Here is a 15356-nt window from a genome sequence, read left to right as displayed (position 1 = left end):
TGGAGTGCTGGCGTCTGGGTCCCGGTCCTCACGCTCCCCACACCATGGCTGTCTCCTGATGTTTTTGGCTGACTCTCCCTGGAAGCAGAAGGAGGCCAGGGTTGATGTGGAAGCCGTTCATTTCTTTGGGAGGTGACCCAGGAAGACAGAGAGTAGGGAAGGGGGCGCACCTGTAAGGACTGATGGCTTAGTGCCCCTGCTGAGCACCCTCCAGTGACTCCCCTGGAGCGGGGAAGAGGCTGAGTATTTATCCAACTCCTGCCTGTGGGGGTAACAAACAAGGCTGCTCTGGGGGTGCAACTGCCTAACAGCCAGCCTGCCCCAACCCAGGCAGAGAGCCCTGGGCGGAGCCCCCTATTGCTGCCAGTGTCCTTTCCTCACTGCTGTACTTGCAGCGTGGTGGCCCAGCCACAGGACCCCCCTACCCCCAGGGTGCTGCCCATCCTGACAGGGCTGGCCAAGAGCCTGGCATTGGGGCCCGAGATGAGACCTCAGTGCCGCGTGGTGCCTGGACTGGGGGACCGACCAGAGTGGGTGGGAGGCAGGTGCTTTCTGAAGTGTGCCTGGCCTGGCGTTTGTCCAGTGAGCTCTAGACACAGCTGCTGACCCTGAGGGCCCCAGCGCCTGCCCTTTTGCCCAGCTGCAGACTGGCTCTCGGTGGCCATGGGTCTTGAACCAGGTCAGGTGGTGGGGGTTGAGCTGACAGGGCCTTGCTCCAGGCCCTGGGTAATTGGCTGGGTTCTGGGCCTGGCTAGGGGTGTCCCCAATGGCTCTGCTAGTCACCTGGTTAGTTGGCCTGGCAGGATGAGAAGCCGCAGGTCTCACAGACCCAAGGAATGAGCCCTTCCTGGTGAGATGGGAGGCCCTATGCAGGCCGAGTGTGCCCGGGTATGAGCACTTGTGTGTGTGCACTCATGTTCACATGCCATACCTGTGTGTGCATGCAGGCATGTGTATATGCACTTGCGTGTGTGTGTGCGAGTTGACTGTAACTGTGTGCCTGTGGGTGCATGTATGTGCACAAGTGTGCCTGTGTGTACACATGAGTATTCCTGTGTGTGTATGCATGCGCTGGCACATGTATATGGTGTGTGTGCCCGTGGGTGCATGTATGTGCACAAGTGTGCCTGTGTGTATATGAGTGTGCTTGTGTGTATGCATGCGCTGGCACATGTGCATGGTGTGTGTGTATGGGTGTGCGTGTGCTTGCATGTGTGCATGCTGTGTGCATTTGCATGGGGTGCATGTGTGTACGTGCATGTGTGCTGGGGAGAGCCCACTCACCACGTGCTGCAGGCGCCGTGCGGGCGACAGCCCCTCCTCGTTTGCCTTGCTCTGGCTGCCCTGCCTTGGCTCCTTGCCTTCCCCTCGCCGGTTCTCTCTCTGCTTGGCGTCATTCCTTTCATAAATTCAGCCTGGCCATGGTTTCCATGGTGCTCTGATAAAAACTGGAATTCCAGTCATAATTGCAGGGAGTGAGGGAGCTGGGAGAGAGGGAGGAGGCGGGAAGAAACCTTTTCTGTACAGGAAGCTCAGGTCTCAGTGGCTGTGGCTGGTTTTTCTTCCTTCAGAGGTATTTAGAGTGTATAGAATTCTCTCCCAAGAGCTCTCCTGTTGCCTCGAGATGGTGACGGGCCGGCACTGTCCTCTTGGGTGGGCCTCATAGCCAATGGGCTTCTGTCTCTGTTCTGGAACAGGGCGGAGCTCAGCAGACCTGCTGGGTGGGGAGGGGCTTGACCCAGGCTCTGGCTTCACGGGACTGGAGTTCCAGGGTGCCTGGGGCAGGCTGCCCGGCCAGTGTCCCCAGATCTCCCGCTCCATGACTGAGCTGGAATTCCACGATTGTATTTCCATTCCTATGATGTTCTCGTCAATGTCAGTGTTCCTCCGGTTGGGGTGCAGTGATCTCCTATGGCCTGGAGTGAATGGGGGTTGTGAGAATTCCCTGCAGGGGCTGGGGCAGCAGAGCCCCACACCGTCCGTTCTGTGCCAGCCAGGGGGGTGCCAAGTCAGCCAGGTCCGGAGGAGCACTGAGCGGATGAATGAATGAATGAATGAATGGATGGATGGATGGATGGATGGATGGATGGATGGGAAGCTATAGGGAGGTGGCTCTCCCACCTCAGGGCACATCTGACTCTCCTGGATAAGTTGTTAACATGCAGATTTCCAGGCCACCCTACCTTCTGATCACCTGGGGCTCAGCTGGGGCCTGGGAAGCTGGTCTGGAACAGGCTCCCTGGTGGTTCTGACGTGAGCCTGCCCATCTGCCTGCCCAGGAGACACAGGGAACAGGGGCAGCAGGAGTACTGGAGGCCTGTGGTTGGGAAGGGGGCTTTCTTCTTTGTCCCCCAGAGGACAGCGTTTGGCTGTCAACAAGGCCCTGCCTCTGCCTTAGTGGCTTGGCACTGGGCAGGGGGGTTTGGGGGACCCTGCTACGTGAGATGGAGGCAGAGGCAGGGAGGTGGGAAGGGGGATGAGGCAGGGACACATCCGGTTCAGAAGGCACTTCTGTGGGGCTGTCAGCCCTCAGGGGGTCCTGCCGTGGGGGTGTCTTCTCGTCCTCCTGTGGGGGTGTCCTCCTGTGGGGATGGGAGGGACGTCCTCATCAGCTCAGAAGCAGATGGTGGCTGGGTTTTTCCTTCCTTCCTTCCACTTTCTCTTCTTTTTCTTTCCTTCTTTCTTTCTATTTTTCTTTCTTTCTTTCTTTTTCTTTCTTTCTTTCCTTTCTTTCTTTCTCTCTCTTTCTTTTTCTTTCTCCTTCCTTCCTTCCTTCCTTCCCTCCCTCCCTCTCTCTCTCTCTTTCTTTCTTTCTTTTACTTCTTTTCTTTCTTTCTTCTCTCTTTCTGTCTTTGACATGGAGTTCTTGCTCTGTCACCCAGGCTAGAGGGCAGTGGTGCAACCTCAGCTCACTGCAGCCGACGCCTCCTGGGTTCAAGCGATTCTCCTGCCTCAGCCTCCCAAGTAGCTGGGATTACAGGTGCCCACCACCACGCCCGGCTAGTTTTTGTATTTTTAGTAGAGACGGGGTTTCACCATGTTGGCCAGGCTGGTCTCAAACTCCTGACCTCAAGTGATCCGCCCGCTTTGGCCTCCCAAAATGCTGGGATTACAGGCGTGAGCCACCGCGCCTGGCCTTTTTCAGTTCTTTAAACGCTGGTGTGTGTGTGGCTGCGGATCCTACGGGGTGTTTATGAAGGACACTTGGTATGTCCTCGGTCCCCACACATCTTCCTGCTGCTCCCACCTGCCCACCGGGGAGGAGGCTGACCCTGTTGCCTCGCTGCTCCGGCTCCTCTCTCCTTGGCACAGAGCCCAGGGATCCCTAGAGAGAGGCAGAACTGGAAAGACCACAGGGACCTCAGGCTGCTCCCGCTTGCTGGGTCTCAGTCGTGAAGAGCCACGGGTGTGCGAAAAGCCGGGAGAAATCAAATGGAAGCCATTCGGGATGGTGGTCAGTGTAACAAAGACCCCAGAGAAGGGAAAGGACTGTGGGGCTAGGGGGTCTTCTGGGAGGGAGAGTGGGGGGCTCAGAGGGAAGCATGGAGTGGAAGGAGGAGGGACAGTGACTGTGTTCTCTCGGTTGTTGATCTGGGTTTGCCTCCATGCCATGTGGCATCCCATGATTTATTGGGGTGATACTGAAACTCACTCACCACCAAATGGTACTTATTCCTCCCGGTCTTAGGCACAGACTTTCTTACTTTAAGGAGAACTATGTTGTCTGAATCCAATAATTTTACTTTAAAAATGTAGCCAGAGTTAAAAAATAGCTATTGGATAACAGCCTGTGTGAAAATTTGCCGCGGGGAATGAGGGCGAAGACCTGAACGGGTGGGTGGGGGAGGGTGTCCGTCATCCGAGACCCCCCATGCCTTGTGTTTGCTCCTTCACCTCTGCCCTCCCAACCTGCGCCCCAGCCCTGCCCCTCAGCCTGACCAGCGTCCTGGGGGTCTCCTGCAGAGCCCACCGTGCTGTGGCCACCCTTTTGGTCAACTTGCCTGGGGTCAGAGCCCGCCACGTCCACCTCTGCCTGGCTGCCCAACCAGCGTTCCTCCCTGGCATGTTTCCCCATGCCCCCTAGGGGGAAGAGAAGAGCAAAATGGTTCCCGGAGGCTGAAGCAGACCCCAGGAGGCTCTGGGTGTAGCCTGGACACAGTGTCTACACAGCTCGTCGTCTGAGGCTGAGGTGGGACAGCTGGGGCATGCAGGGCCTCCTGCAGGATGAGCATCTCTGATTTGGGGGTAAAGCAACCCGTACCCTGTTCTTCATCCCTCTCTGAGCCCCACAGCCTGGAGCTTCCTCCTGCCACTGCCATCAGTGGTCCCTACCAGCCCCTGGGGCAGCAGCTTGGCTCTGCCCTCTCACTGCTCCTGGGTCTTGGTGTGCTGCAGGCTGGGTGCTCTTCTCACCTGGCAGCTCCTGGGGAGGCATGCCCTCCCCAGGAGGGGTCACAGTCCTTGGGAGGTGTGGTCTTCTGAAGGTCCCACAATGGCGAGGGCAGAACCAACACCAGCTCCGTGCAGCTCTGCCCCTCCCTGGCCTCCCCAGCTGTGAAACGGGTGGAGCTCGCCTTCGGCCTGTGGGCCTGTAGGGTGGGTCACCGGGGGCACGTGAGGGTTGATAGGACCATGGTCTTCAAGCTTAGGGAGGCTGTGGGTCCCTGGCAGATTACCAGAGCCCTGGCTTCCTTGGCCAGTCAAATGGGAACAATGACCTAAGGATGCTGAACCCCAGGGCGGCCGGAGGCTCCCTACACACAGCTGGGTTCAGCCAGGGCTCCTAGGTGACGCCTGGCAGAATCTGCGCTTAAAGTCCTGTCTCCCAATCCTCTTCCTCCTCCTCCAGAGATGCAGTCGGAGAGACAGCCCCCAGCTCCAGGGAGGAAGCAGGGAGAGAGAGGAGCAGGGAGAAGAAAGGAGAGGGAAGAGAGGCTCGGAGGGAGGCTCAGAGGGGAGGGAGGCTCAGACCAGGGAGAGGCTTGGAGGGGTGAGAGGCTCTAGAGTGGAGAGGAGAGCAGGGACCTGGTTGCAGGCAGTGCTATACCCTGGGCCACCTCTAGAGTGACTGGAGGGGATGGCACCAGGCTCCACTGTTGGTGGAGGGGGCTCAGACTAGGCCGGGGCAGAGAAGGAGCTGGGCAGCCAGGCACGAAGCTCATGATTGACACCAGTTCCTTAACTTTAAACATCACTGAGTGTCAAACCCTGGGGACGAATTGGGTCACTGTCCTCCTCTGAAGGCTCAGGGGGTGTGGACAGGTTCAGGCAGGGAGCCCGTGGAGGGCAGCAGTCAAGGGCCTGGGGGCTGCTCTGGGCCAGGAGGGACACTGGCCTGGCCGCCAAGGCCAGAAGTCAAGGAAGGCAGCCTCTGCCTCCCTCCCAGCTCCCCTGATGGGGCCAACCTTGGTCCTGTGGGCAGGGCCCTGAGTGCTAACTTCCACCTTATCCCACATCCCAGCTCACAGTGGCAGAGCTGGAGTCCAGCCCAGGACCCCGTGCGTCAGCATCTGTGCCCTCACAGCTGTGCTGTGCTGCCGGGGGAAGAGCTGGCATCCCCTCTTCACCCAGTGCTCGCCACTCAGCCTCTGGGTGCACAACACAGGCCCCCAAGGGCTCCACATGGTGGGTGCCCTCTCCCTGTGCTCACCTTGTGGCCACGCACAGCCGAGAGGAAGGGGTACCCCGAGGCAGCAGGCTCTCCTCGCCCCCATCCGGCCTCCTCCTGGCTCTGGCTTCCCTCTGTCGGGGGTTTAAGGCTTCCTGGAGAGAGCAGCTGTTGGGTGAGAGGGTCTTCCCAGAGACCCCGCAGCCTCTTCTGAATCAGGGGCTCAGGAGTCCTCTCTCCAGCCATCCCCACCTCTGAGCTGGGCAGGTGCGGCACGGAGGGGAAGGTGGGGGACCATGCCCCTAGGGTGGGTGGGCTTGTCCTGTGTTTCTGCTGTCCTTTGGGTTAAGGTGTGGGGATCTTTTTTTTGTTTTGTTTTGTTTTTTTTTTGTTTTTTTTTTTATTTTTTTTATTTTTTATTTTTTATTTTTTATTTTTTTTAATTTCTGAAGTATTTATTGATCATTCTTGGGTGTTTCTCGGAGAGGGGGATATGGCAGGGTCATAGGATAATAGTGGAGAGAAGGTCAGGAGATAAACACATGAACAAAGGTCTCTGGTTTTCCTAGGCAGAGGACCCTGCGGCCTTCTGCAGTGTTTGTGCCCCTGAGTACTTGAGATTAGGGAGTGATGATGACTCTTAAAGAGCATGCTGCCTTCAAGCATCTGTTTAACAAAGCACATCTTGCACCACCCTTAATCCATTTAACCCTGAGTTGACACAGCACATGTTTCAGAGAGCATGGGGCTGGGGGAAAGGCCATAGATCAACAGCATCCCAAGGCAGAAGAATTTCTCCTAGTCAGAACAAAATGGAGTCTCCTATGCCCACCTCTTTCTACACAGACACAGCAACAATCTGATCTCTCCTTCCTTTCCCCACACTTCCTCCCCTTCTCTTCAACAAAACCGCCATCGTCCTCATGGCCCGCTCCCGATGGTCGCTGTCTCTTCGGAGCTGTTGGGTACACCTCCCAGACAGGGCAGCCGGGCAGAGGCGCTCCTCACCTCCCAGACAGGGCGGCTGGGCAGAGGCGCCCCTCGCTTCCCAGACGGGGCCGCCCGGGCAGAGGCGCTCCTCTCCTCCCAGATGGGGCGGCCAGGCAGAGGCGCTCCTCACTTCCCCGACGGGGCCGCCCGGGCAGAGGCGCTCCTCGCTTCCCAGACGGGGCCGCCCGGGCAGAGGCGCTCCTCAGTTCCTCCCAGACCGGGTGGCAGCCGGGCAGAGGCGCTCCTCACCTCCCAGACGGGGCGGCCGGGCAGAGGCGCTCCTCACTTCCGCGACGGGGCGGCCGAGCAGAGGCGCTCCTCACTTCCCAGACGGGGCGGCCGGGCAGAGACGCTCCTCACTTCCTCCCAGATGGGGTGGCGGCCAGGCAGAGGCGCTCCTCACCTCCCAGACAGGGCGGCCGGGCAGAGGCGCTCCTCACTTCCCAGACTGGGCGGCCGGGCAGAGGCGCTAGGTGTGGGGATCTTTGTTACCAGGAGATGCTGTGGCCACTAACACTTCAGCACAGATAAGGATAGGCTGAGCCTGGCGGGGATCTGGGGCAGCGCCCCTTGGGAGGGCAGGTGAAGGTGAGTGCTGGGTGCTGGGAGGGAGGGGCCTGGCAGCGTGTGCCAAGACCCCTTTAGATGATCGGGGTTATAGTTCATCTCCCCACCCTCACCCAGACCCCTCCCAGCCCTGCTGCCACCCGGCTGCCCCCGAAGGAAGGAGTCCTGAGCCCCCAGGCACAGGAAAACAACACTTAGAGAATCTCTAAGTGCTGCAGGGAGGGGGAGGCAGGGCCAGGGCTGCCGAGGACAGCCAAGAGTACCCCCTCAGGAAGGGGTGCTCCCTGCCATCAGGACCCAGGAACCATGGCAGGCTCCTGACCACGAGGGCCCCAAGGCTCCTCCCCTCTCCCCTAGGCCCCTGCTCAGCCCCTCCATGGGTGCTCAAATCCCTCAAGCTGTCGACCCGCCTTCTCCCTCCCCTACTGCTCCCCTAGCACCTGCCCTTCTCCTCTCCAGCCACTCTGAGCCCCTCATGTCCCTGGGGAGACCCCTCACTCCTGCACTCTCCCTTGCTCAGGCTCTGCCTCCCACTGGCCCACCTGCCCCCTCCTCCAGGCAGCCTTCCTGGACTGTTCAAGCCCAAGCAAATGCTTCTTTTGCTGAGCTCCACAGGGTGAGCCCAGCATTCCTAATCCTGAGGCCCAGGAGGCTTGTGAGAAAGACTCCAGGGCCCCACCCTGCAGATTCCACTGTCACCGGCCTCTTGTGGCTCAGGCTCAGGCAAGCAGGAGAAAAGCTGTTGGTGCTCTAAAAAGGAGCACAGCAGAGAGCCAGAACTGCCCAACCGGGGATGAAGAATGACCCGGGCCTTGGCGGGGGAGAATCGGAAACGGTGGGTCTAGGAGGTGCCTGGGAACCCTCATTTTCAGAGCAGAAGCCCTGGGGTGAGGGTTCAGCCGCATCTTCTGTCTCCTCAGTAGCCTGCACAGGGCTGGGCCCAGGCCAGAGGCTCGGTACTGCACCCAGGCCTATCTGTCCACTGCTAAGGCCTCGATGGGGTCATGGCCCCCTCCCCCACAACCACAGGACCCCTGGGCTGGCTAGAGGGGGCCATGGAGATCTGAGCTGAGCAGTCATGGGACCCCGGGCTCCCCGCTTCACTGAGCCTCCTCTGTGTTCAGCTCACAGATCAGGAGAGTGAAGCTCAGGAGACGGTGAGGACTTGCCCACACAGGCCCCTCGGTGGTCACTAGGCCCTGCAGGGGGCCCACTGCTCCTTGAAGCACTAGGGAGGGTGGGTGGGCTGTGAGCAGAGGGATCCCGGCGCCCCCCACCCGCCAGCTTCTGGGACCAGAGCCCTGTAGAGTTTGGTAAGAGGCCCAGTGAAGGCTGGCTGCTGCGTCGGTGCGTGTCTGAATGAATGAGTGAATGAATGAGTGGGTGGGCACATGCAGGACCTCAACACTCGAGTCCACATCGAGGGCCCTTCGGCCACCTTTATTGAGAGATACACGGGGTTTGTTTTCACCAACTGCAGATGATGGGAGTGGAGGCGGGCGTTTGAGCTGTGAGGGCTGCGCCGTCACCGGGGGCCGACTCAGGGGCTCCGGACTCCATGACCGATGCACTCATGGCACGCAGGGCTGGCTTCCGGGGTCACATCATGACCTGCCTGCGAGCTAGTGATACGAGATCAGGTGTCGTGGGTGTGTCTGTGGTGCGTGGACACGTGTCCCTACCTACAGTAAGTGCACAGATAGGAGCATCAAGACATCAACAGGAAAAGCCGACTTCAGTCACAGCCACAGACCCCACCCCGGAGACCTCGTGTCTACCGAGGGTCTGGGGCAGTGGGGCATCCACTTCCCTCTCTCAGAGCACCATCCTGAGAGACATCATTCTGTCTGTTCCGGGGTGGGTCCTCCAGGACAGTCCCATCCAGCTGCAAGGGTGGAACGACCACATCTGTTTCTTAGATGGGGAAACCGAGGCTCAGAAATTATGGCCCAAGGTCCAGGAGCCGCAGAGAAGGATCTGAGGCTGCCCTGTCTGGCTCTGAGTTCAGTTCAGGTCCTCATTCAGAGCCCAGCCTGAGGGGCCTCAGCATTTGCTAAACTCTGAGCCCACTCCTGAGCAGGGGTAGGGGCTGCACTGACCTCTGGACATCCCTGGCTGGCAGCAAAGCTTCTCTGTGGGGAGCTCTGTGGGCAGCAAAGCTTCTCATGGGAGCTCTGTGGGGGAGGAAGGCCCCTCTGTGCTGGCCCTGTTTCCCTGGGGTTGGTGGCCCTTGGGCGCTGGGAGGGCTGCCTGGCTGATGACCAGGCTTGTGGGAGGCAAAGTTTGGCAGGAAGTGCAGCAAATGGGCCTGACTCCCCTGGGCCCCGTTCTTGGTGAGCCGAAGGGCCCTGTGGTTGGAGAGGGATTTTGTGGGGTTCAAGGAACCCGTCAACTCAACAGCCAGATCCAAGTGACTGCAGATACTGTAGCATTCGACTCTCATTTCACAGATGGGGAAACCGAGTCCGGAGAAGGCAAAGTGGCTGAACACAGCCCAAGACCAGGTGTCCGGGTCCCGGGTCGACGTGGCCGGTGCAGGCAGCCAGCCCAGAGCCCATTTCCCCAGGGCAAAGGCTGCTCTGAGACAGGGAAATCCCTTGAAGAAAAGGCTGAATTTTGCTTCCTGTGGCTCCCAGTTCCTGGCTGGTCCCGGCCAGCTTCTCCTGGGACTGTCTTCTCTCAGGCTCAGGCGACCTTCTTAAGCCAGGGGCCTGGCCAGTCGTGTGCTCTGTGGCGCCTGGATCCTAGAGACCAAGGAGACGCCAGCTTTTTCAACTGCTTGGAGGCTGGGGCCAGGGCTGCCGCCACCAGAGGGTGACAAATGAGTCTGTGCCTCAGCCCAGGGCTGCTGGCCAGCGGTGCCTGGACACACCGCTCCTTCTCACCTGAAGCCTGAGTTCCTGGAACTGGCATCTTACTCAGGGACCAGGCTCCATCGCCCCTGTTCCACATTCCCCTTCTCAAGGCCCCACCCTGAAGCCAGCTCTGGGCCTGGCTGCCAGACCTCAGCCTGCACAGCCACAAGCAAAGCACACGGAATGTGCACCCCATCCTGGCCACGGCCACCTGGGCAGGTGCGGGAGACCAGGCCCCTGATCCGGCGTCCCTTCTGCCGAGCCCGAGAGGCCACGGCTGAAGATCCTGAGGCTGAGGCCTGAGCCTCCTCCCATGTGGCGTCCTGGCAGAGCCCCTGGGCCTTGTCCTGGGTGAGGATGGGAGGGAGGAGGGGAGGCTGGGGTCTGGGCGATTCCAGGCCAGCCCATTTTTGTCCTTTTTGGGCTTGTGGTCCCCTCTGGGGGCCGCAGCTGCCTGCGGCGAGGGTGGTGGGAGGGACCCCTCATGGCAGTGGGCCCCCAGCTTGCCAGGCCTGAAGGGGCGAGTCAGGGAGCTTTCTTGGAACTGCCTGAGGGAGGGGGGCGTGGGTCTGCATGGCAGGGTCTGCACGTGAGGCCCAAAGCCACAGAGCCTGCGGGACTGGGGCTGGACTCCCCGAGCTAGACAGAGTGGGTGCAGGCCTCAGAGATGTGGACATGGGAACAGCAGCCCGGCCGCCCGAGGCCCGGCCCCACCCAGCACCTTTCATTTCCTTCTCTGGAACCATCCATTAGTCAGAGAACAAAGAAAACTGCCTTTTGCTGCACACTAATTTCTCCTTGTTAGAGGCCCTTTTCCCATCTGGGAGAGGAGCGCTCTCTTGTTCTGGCTTTCAAAGAGGAGATGGGGAGGGGTGGGGAGGAGTTGGGGACAGGCCCGGGAGACACTGATGAGAAACAGGGGTTGGGGGGTGGGAGGGGGGTCCCAGGCCTCAGACTCCAGCGCAGGCTGGCCTCTGCCCGACCATCAGAGCTCCCGGGTGGGGGCTGCTCTGTCTGTGGGGGGCAAGGACCCACGGCCAGGCTCCTCCTGGACACGCTCCGGGGCGCAGAGCCTAGTACAGCGTCTCGCGGGTGGCATTGCTGGAGAGGGTGTGGTTGCTGGACACGCTGTTGGCCTTCCTCGAGAAGGCTGGCCTCTTCCTCCTGCGCCGCCACACAGGGCAGAGGCAGGCCAGTGTGGCCAGGAAGATGTGGCGGAAGTTGGCGGAGACGAGGTTGTACAGGATGGGGTTGATGGCGGAGCTGACGTAGAAGAGCACGTTGGTCACCATATAGAAGTAGTGATAGAAGTCATAGAGGAACCTGCGGGGACAGAGGCGCTCAGATCCCAGACAGAACTCTTGAGGGCCCCAAGGCAGGGTGACAGCCGGGGCCACAGCGGCCCAGGGACGTGGTGGCTCAGACGCTAATTAAAACACCACTTGAGAATGGGTGTTTGGGGACATTTCATAACAAGCTCCAGGGTCTGGCTTCTCCTGAGCAGCTGCAAGTTCTGGTCGTGCTCCCGCCCAGCCTGGGCTGCTTCTTTTTTTTTTTTTTTTTTGAGACCGAGTCTCGCTCTGTCTCCCAGGCTGGGGTACAGTGGTGCGATCTCAGCTCACTGCAAGCTCTGCCTCCCGGGTTCACACCACTCTCCTGCCTCAGCCTCCCGAGTAGCTGGGACTACAGGCGCCCCCCACCGTGCCCGGCTAATTTTCTGTATTTTTAGTAGAGATGGGGTTTCACCGTGTTAGCCAGGATGGTCTCGATCTCCTGACCCGTGATCTGCCCGCCTTGGCTTCCCAAAGTGCTGGGATTACAGGCGGGAGCCACCACGTCCCGCCCAGCCTGGGCTTCTTTAGGTGGGGCGTGGGCTCTGCTTGTCCGTCCCTGACTCTCCTTGCAGCCGCCTGCATTGCCCTTCACAGCTCTGTGCATCCAAGGGTCCAGGGCTTGGCTGGTCCCGGCCTAACCAAACAGCCAGGGCAGGAACCCTCTCCACGCCTCCCCAGCAGCCACACACCTTGCCCTCAGCTTGTTGCCTCCCCCAACAGTGATCTCACTCCCTCACCAGGCAGCTCAATTACCACCAGGCAGCCCTGAGTTTCAGAAGCTTTTGTGGGGGCCGCACTCTGTTCCCCGTGCCTTCTCCTCCTCATTGGTCCTAGGTGCGCCCTCCCCAGTGGCTGTCACTGGAAGGAACCTTTTATTCTGGGATCTGGCAGCCCCACTGCACAGAAAAGGGCTCACAAGTGGGCCCCAAGCTGCCATCTCAGGATGGCCAGCTGGCAAGGCTGGCCTCTGGCTGGTGCCTGGGGCCTTGGATTTTGGGAAGGCTCTGCCGTTTTCGGGTGAGAGGGGCTCCCTGCCCCTGAACTGTTGGTGCAAACAGTAGGGGTTTTGCCAGGCAGTGGGTGCCCCTGTGATCGGCCCCCATATTGTTCTGTGAGGCTCCTCTGGGAGGGGGCCCTGGAAGCTGCATCTGGTCTCCCACTGATCCCACTCCATGTGTCTTTTCCCTTTGCTGACTTTGCTGTATAAGCAAAGCTTTGTCAGTATTGCGGCTCTTGCTGCGATAAGTCACAGCCCTGAGTATAACTCCAGGCTGAGCCCTGTGGGTCCAACCTGGGTGGCCTTGGGGCTCTAACAGCTGCCATATGAGGAGGTGACACCCCCACCATGTCCCCAGCAGAGCCAGGGATGTCTCTCTTTTGCCTTCGGGAAACTGCCTGGGCCATCTCTCTTAGGACCAACTTTCCTTCTCTGCACCAGTCTGGCCTGAATTGCCCCTGCCTTGAACCTGTCCCTCCATGACCTTCTCCCGGCCCCAGTCACAGCACACCCCTGCCCAGGGGCCGCTGGGGGACTCACCACACCCCTGCCCTGAGCGGGTCCTCTCAGCATTGCCTGCCACACCCACCATCTGTTTTGGGAGCACTTACTTGTCCAGCACCCAACTTCCCAGTACTCACGGAGTCCACTGCTCATCCGAAATGTAGCAGAACATGAGGCGCCGCACATGGTAGGGCAGCCAGCAGACCACAAAGGCGATGACCACTGCACCTGAGGCACAGAGACGTGGGCTCAGAGACAGGACATGGGCTCAGAGACCCACTGCACCTGAGGCACAGAGGCGTGGGCTCAGAGACGGGACATGGGCTCAGAGACCCACTGCACCTGAGGCACAGAGGCATGGGCTCAGAGACAGGACATGGGCTCAGAGACCCACTGCACCTGAGGCACAGAGGCGTGGGCTCAGTGGGGGAAACACGGGCTCAGAGACTGGACACAGGCTCAGAGAGGGACAGACGTGGGCTTGGGGAGGGAGACATAGGCTCAGAGACAGGACACAGGCTCAGAGTCAGGACACAGGCTCAGAGAGGGAGAGACATGCGCTGAGGGAGGTAGACACTGGCTCAGACATGGGCTTAGAGACACAGAGATATGGCCTCAGAGACAGACAGACATGGCCTCAGAGAAGGAGACACAAGGCCTGAGGGAGATGCAGGGAGACATCCCATGTTCATGGATTGGAAGACTTAATATTGTTAAGGTGTCAGTACTACCCAAAGCACTCTACAGATTCAATGCAATCCGTATCAAATTGCAAGAATGCTTTTGCAGAAATAGAAAAATCTATGCTAAAATTCATATGAAATCTCAAAGGATCCTGGACAGCCAAAACAATCTTGTAAGAAAATAAAGTTGGAGGTCTTACACTTCTTGATTTCAAAACTTACTACAAAGTTACAGTGTGGTGCTGGCATAAAGATAGACACGTAGACCAAGGGAATAGACTAGAAATCTCAGAAACGAACCCTTACCTTTATGGTCAAGTGATCTTCACCAAGACCATTCAGTGGGGAAAGGACAGTCTATTCAACAAAGGGTGTTAGGAAAACGGGACATCCACTTGTATGAAGGTGGATCCTCCCCTCACACCATATACAAAAATGGACTTGAAGTGGATTAAAGACCTGAACATAAGAACTAAAACCATAAAACTCCCAGGAGAAAACATAATGACTTCACAACATTGAGTTTGGCAATGATTTCTTGGGTATGACACCAAAAGCACAGGCCACAAAAGAAAAAAGTAGATAAATTGAACAACATAAACACTAAATTTCTGTGTATCAAGGGATGCTATCAGGAGAGTGGAAGTTAGCTCACAGAAAGGGAGAAAATATTTGCAAATCACATCTGATAATGAGTTAACCTCAAGAGTACAACTCCTAAAACTCAACATGAAAACAAACAATCCAATTCAAAAATGGGCAAAGGACTCAGACATTTTCCAAAGAAGATACAAATGGTCAACAAGCACATGAAAGATGTTATTAATCATTAATCATAAATCACTGGAGAAATGCAAATCAAAACCACAACGAGATGCCACCTCAAATCTATTCAGATGGCTACTATTAAAACAACAGGCACACGCCGGGCCCAGGACACACCTCGGAGGTCGGCAAGCCAGCCGTCCCGAGCTGAGGCTGGTCCTCAGGGTTCCAACAGGATGGGCATTGCCCTGCTGTGGGCCGCACCTTGGGCTTTGCCAGCCCTGAGAGCTCCGTGTCCAAAGCCCTGGCTGGTTCCCATGAGCAGGGAAGGCCGAGCCCAGAGCCAGGCTCTCTTAGGGTAATGCCAAATGCTTCAGGCAAACCAGACTGAAGACCTGGGTCTCAGGCATGAAAGGGCTTCATTTTCTCCAGTTCCCATCACACTCTCCAAGCCCTGAGTGGTTGGCAGCGTCTGCCCTGCCCCTGCCCTGCCTTCTTGCCAAGCACCTCCCACCACAGGGCCTTTGTTCCAGCCATCCCCTCGCCTACAGCTCTATTGCCCAGACGGGCTCCTGGTCCTTGGGACTTGCAGGATGCCACCTGCTCTGAGAGCCCCTCCCAGCTGCCAGATGTAGTCAGGGGTGGTGGTGGTGGTGGTATTTTTTTCTTCATGCTCATCACTGGCTGAAGGTGCCTGGTGCCTGTGTTTGTGTCCTTGGTGGAGCCCCTGCTCCCCCAGAGTGCAGGGATGCCCCTGCCTCTGCTGCCTCCATGCCTGTGAGCAAGAATGAGTGAGACCCAGGGTGGGCACTCAGTCAATTGCTGAGCAAATGAATAAGTGAGCACGTGAGCAAGTGGACAGATGGACAGAGGGATGGATAGATGGAGGGAGGGAGGAATGGAATGAGGGAGGGAGGGAGGGATGGAAGGAGGGATGGATGGATGGAGGGAGGGAGAGAGGGAGGGATGGAATGAGGGATGGATGGAGGGAGGGATGATGGATGGAGGGAGGGAGGGATGGAGGGAGGGAGGGAGGATGGATGGATGGAGGGA

The 15356-nt window shown here is 58.4% G+C and overlaps 1 protein-coding gene across 1 annotated transcript; it reads right to left on the bottom strand.

Moving 5' to 3' along the window:
* Positions 1–8564: 8564 nt before the first annotated feature.
* On the bottom strand, positions 8565–13163 carry NTSR1 (neurotensin receptor 1). The gene is made up of 2 exons (XM_054542007.2): positions 12993–13163; positions 8565–11343 (listed from the first exon to the last, which is right to left on the bottom strand). The coding sequence occupies exons 1-2, from the start codon at positions 13025–13027 to the stop codon at positions 11094–11096; spliced, it is 285 nt and encodes a 94-aa protein (XP_054397982.2). The 5' UTR covers positions 13028–13163; the 3' UTR covers positions 8565–11093.
* Between the last annotated feature and the right edge of the window lie 2193 nt (positions 13164–15356).

This window comes from Pongo abelii, chromosome 21, assembly GCF_028885655.2.
Source record: "Pongo abelii isolate AG06213 chromosome 21, NHGRI_mPonAbe1-v2.0_pri, whole genome shotgun sequence".
Classification (NCBI taxonomy): domain Eukaryota; kingdom Metazoa; phylum Chordata; class Mammalia; order Primates; family Hominidae; genus Pongo; species Pongo abelii.
Note: the sequence above shows the minus strand (reverse complement) of the source record. Positions and strands in the feature narration are given on the sequence as shown.

Excerpts from the sequence above, each read along its gene's own strand:
- NTSR1 (XM_054542007.2), bottom strand. The coding sequence starts at position 13,027 with ATGTTCTGCTACATTTCGGATGAGCAGTGGACTCC. Across the intron at positions 11,344-12,992 it reads TCGGATGAGCAGTGGACTCC|GTTCCTCTATGACTTCTATC; the intron begins GTGAGTACTGGG and ends CTGTCCCCGCAG.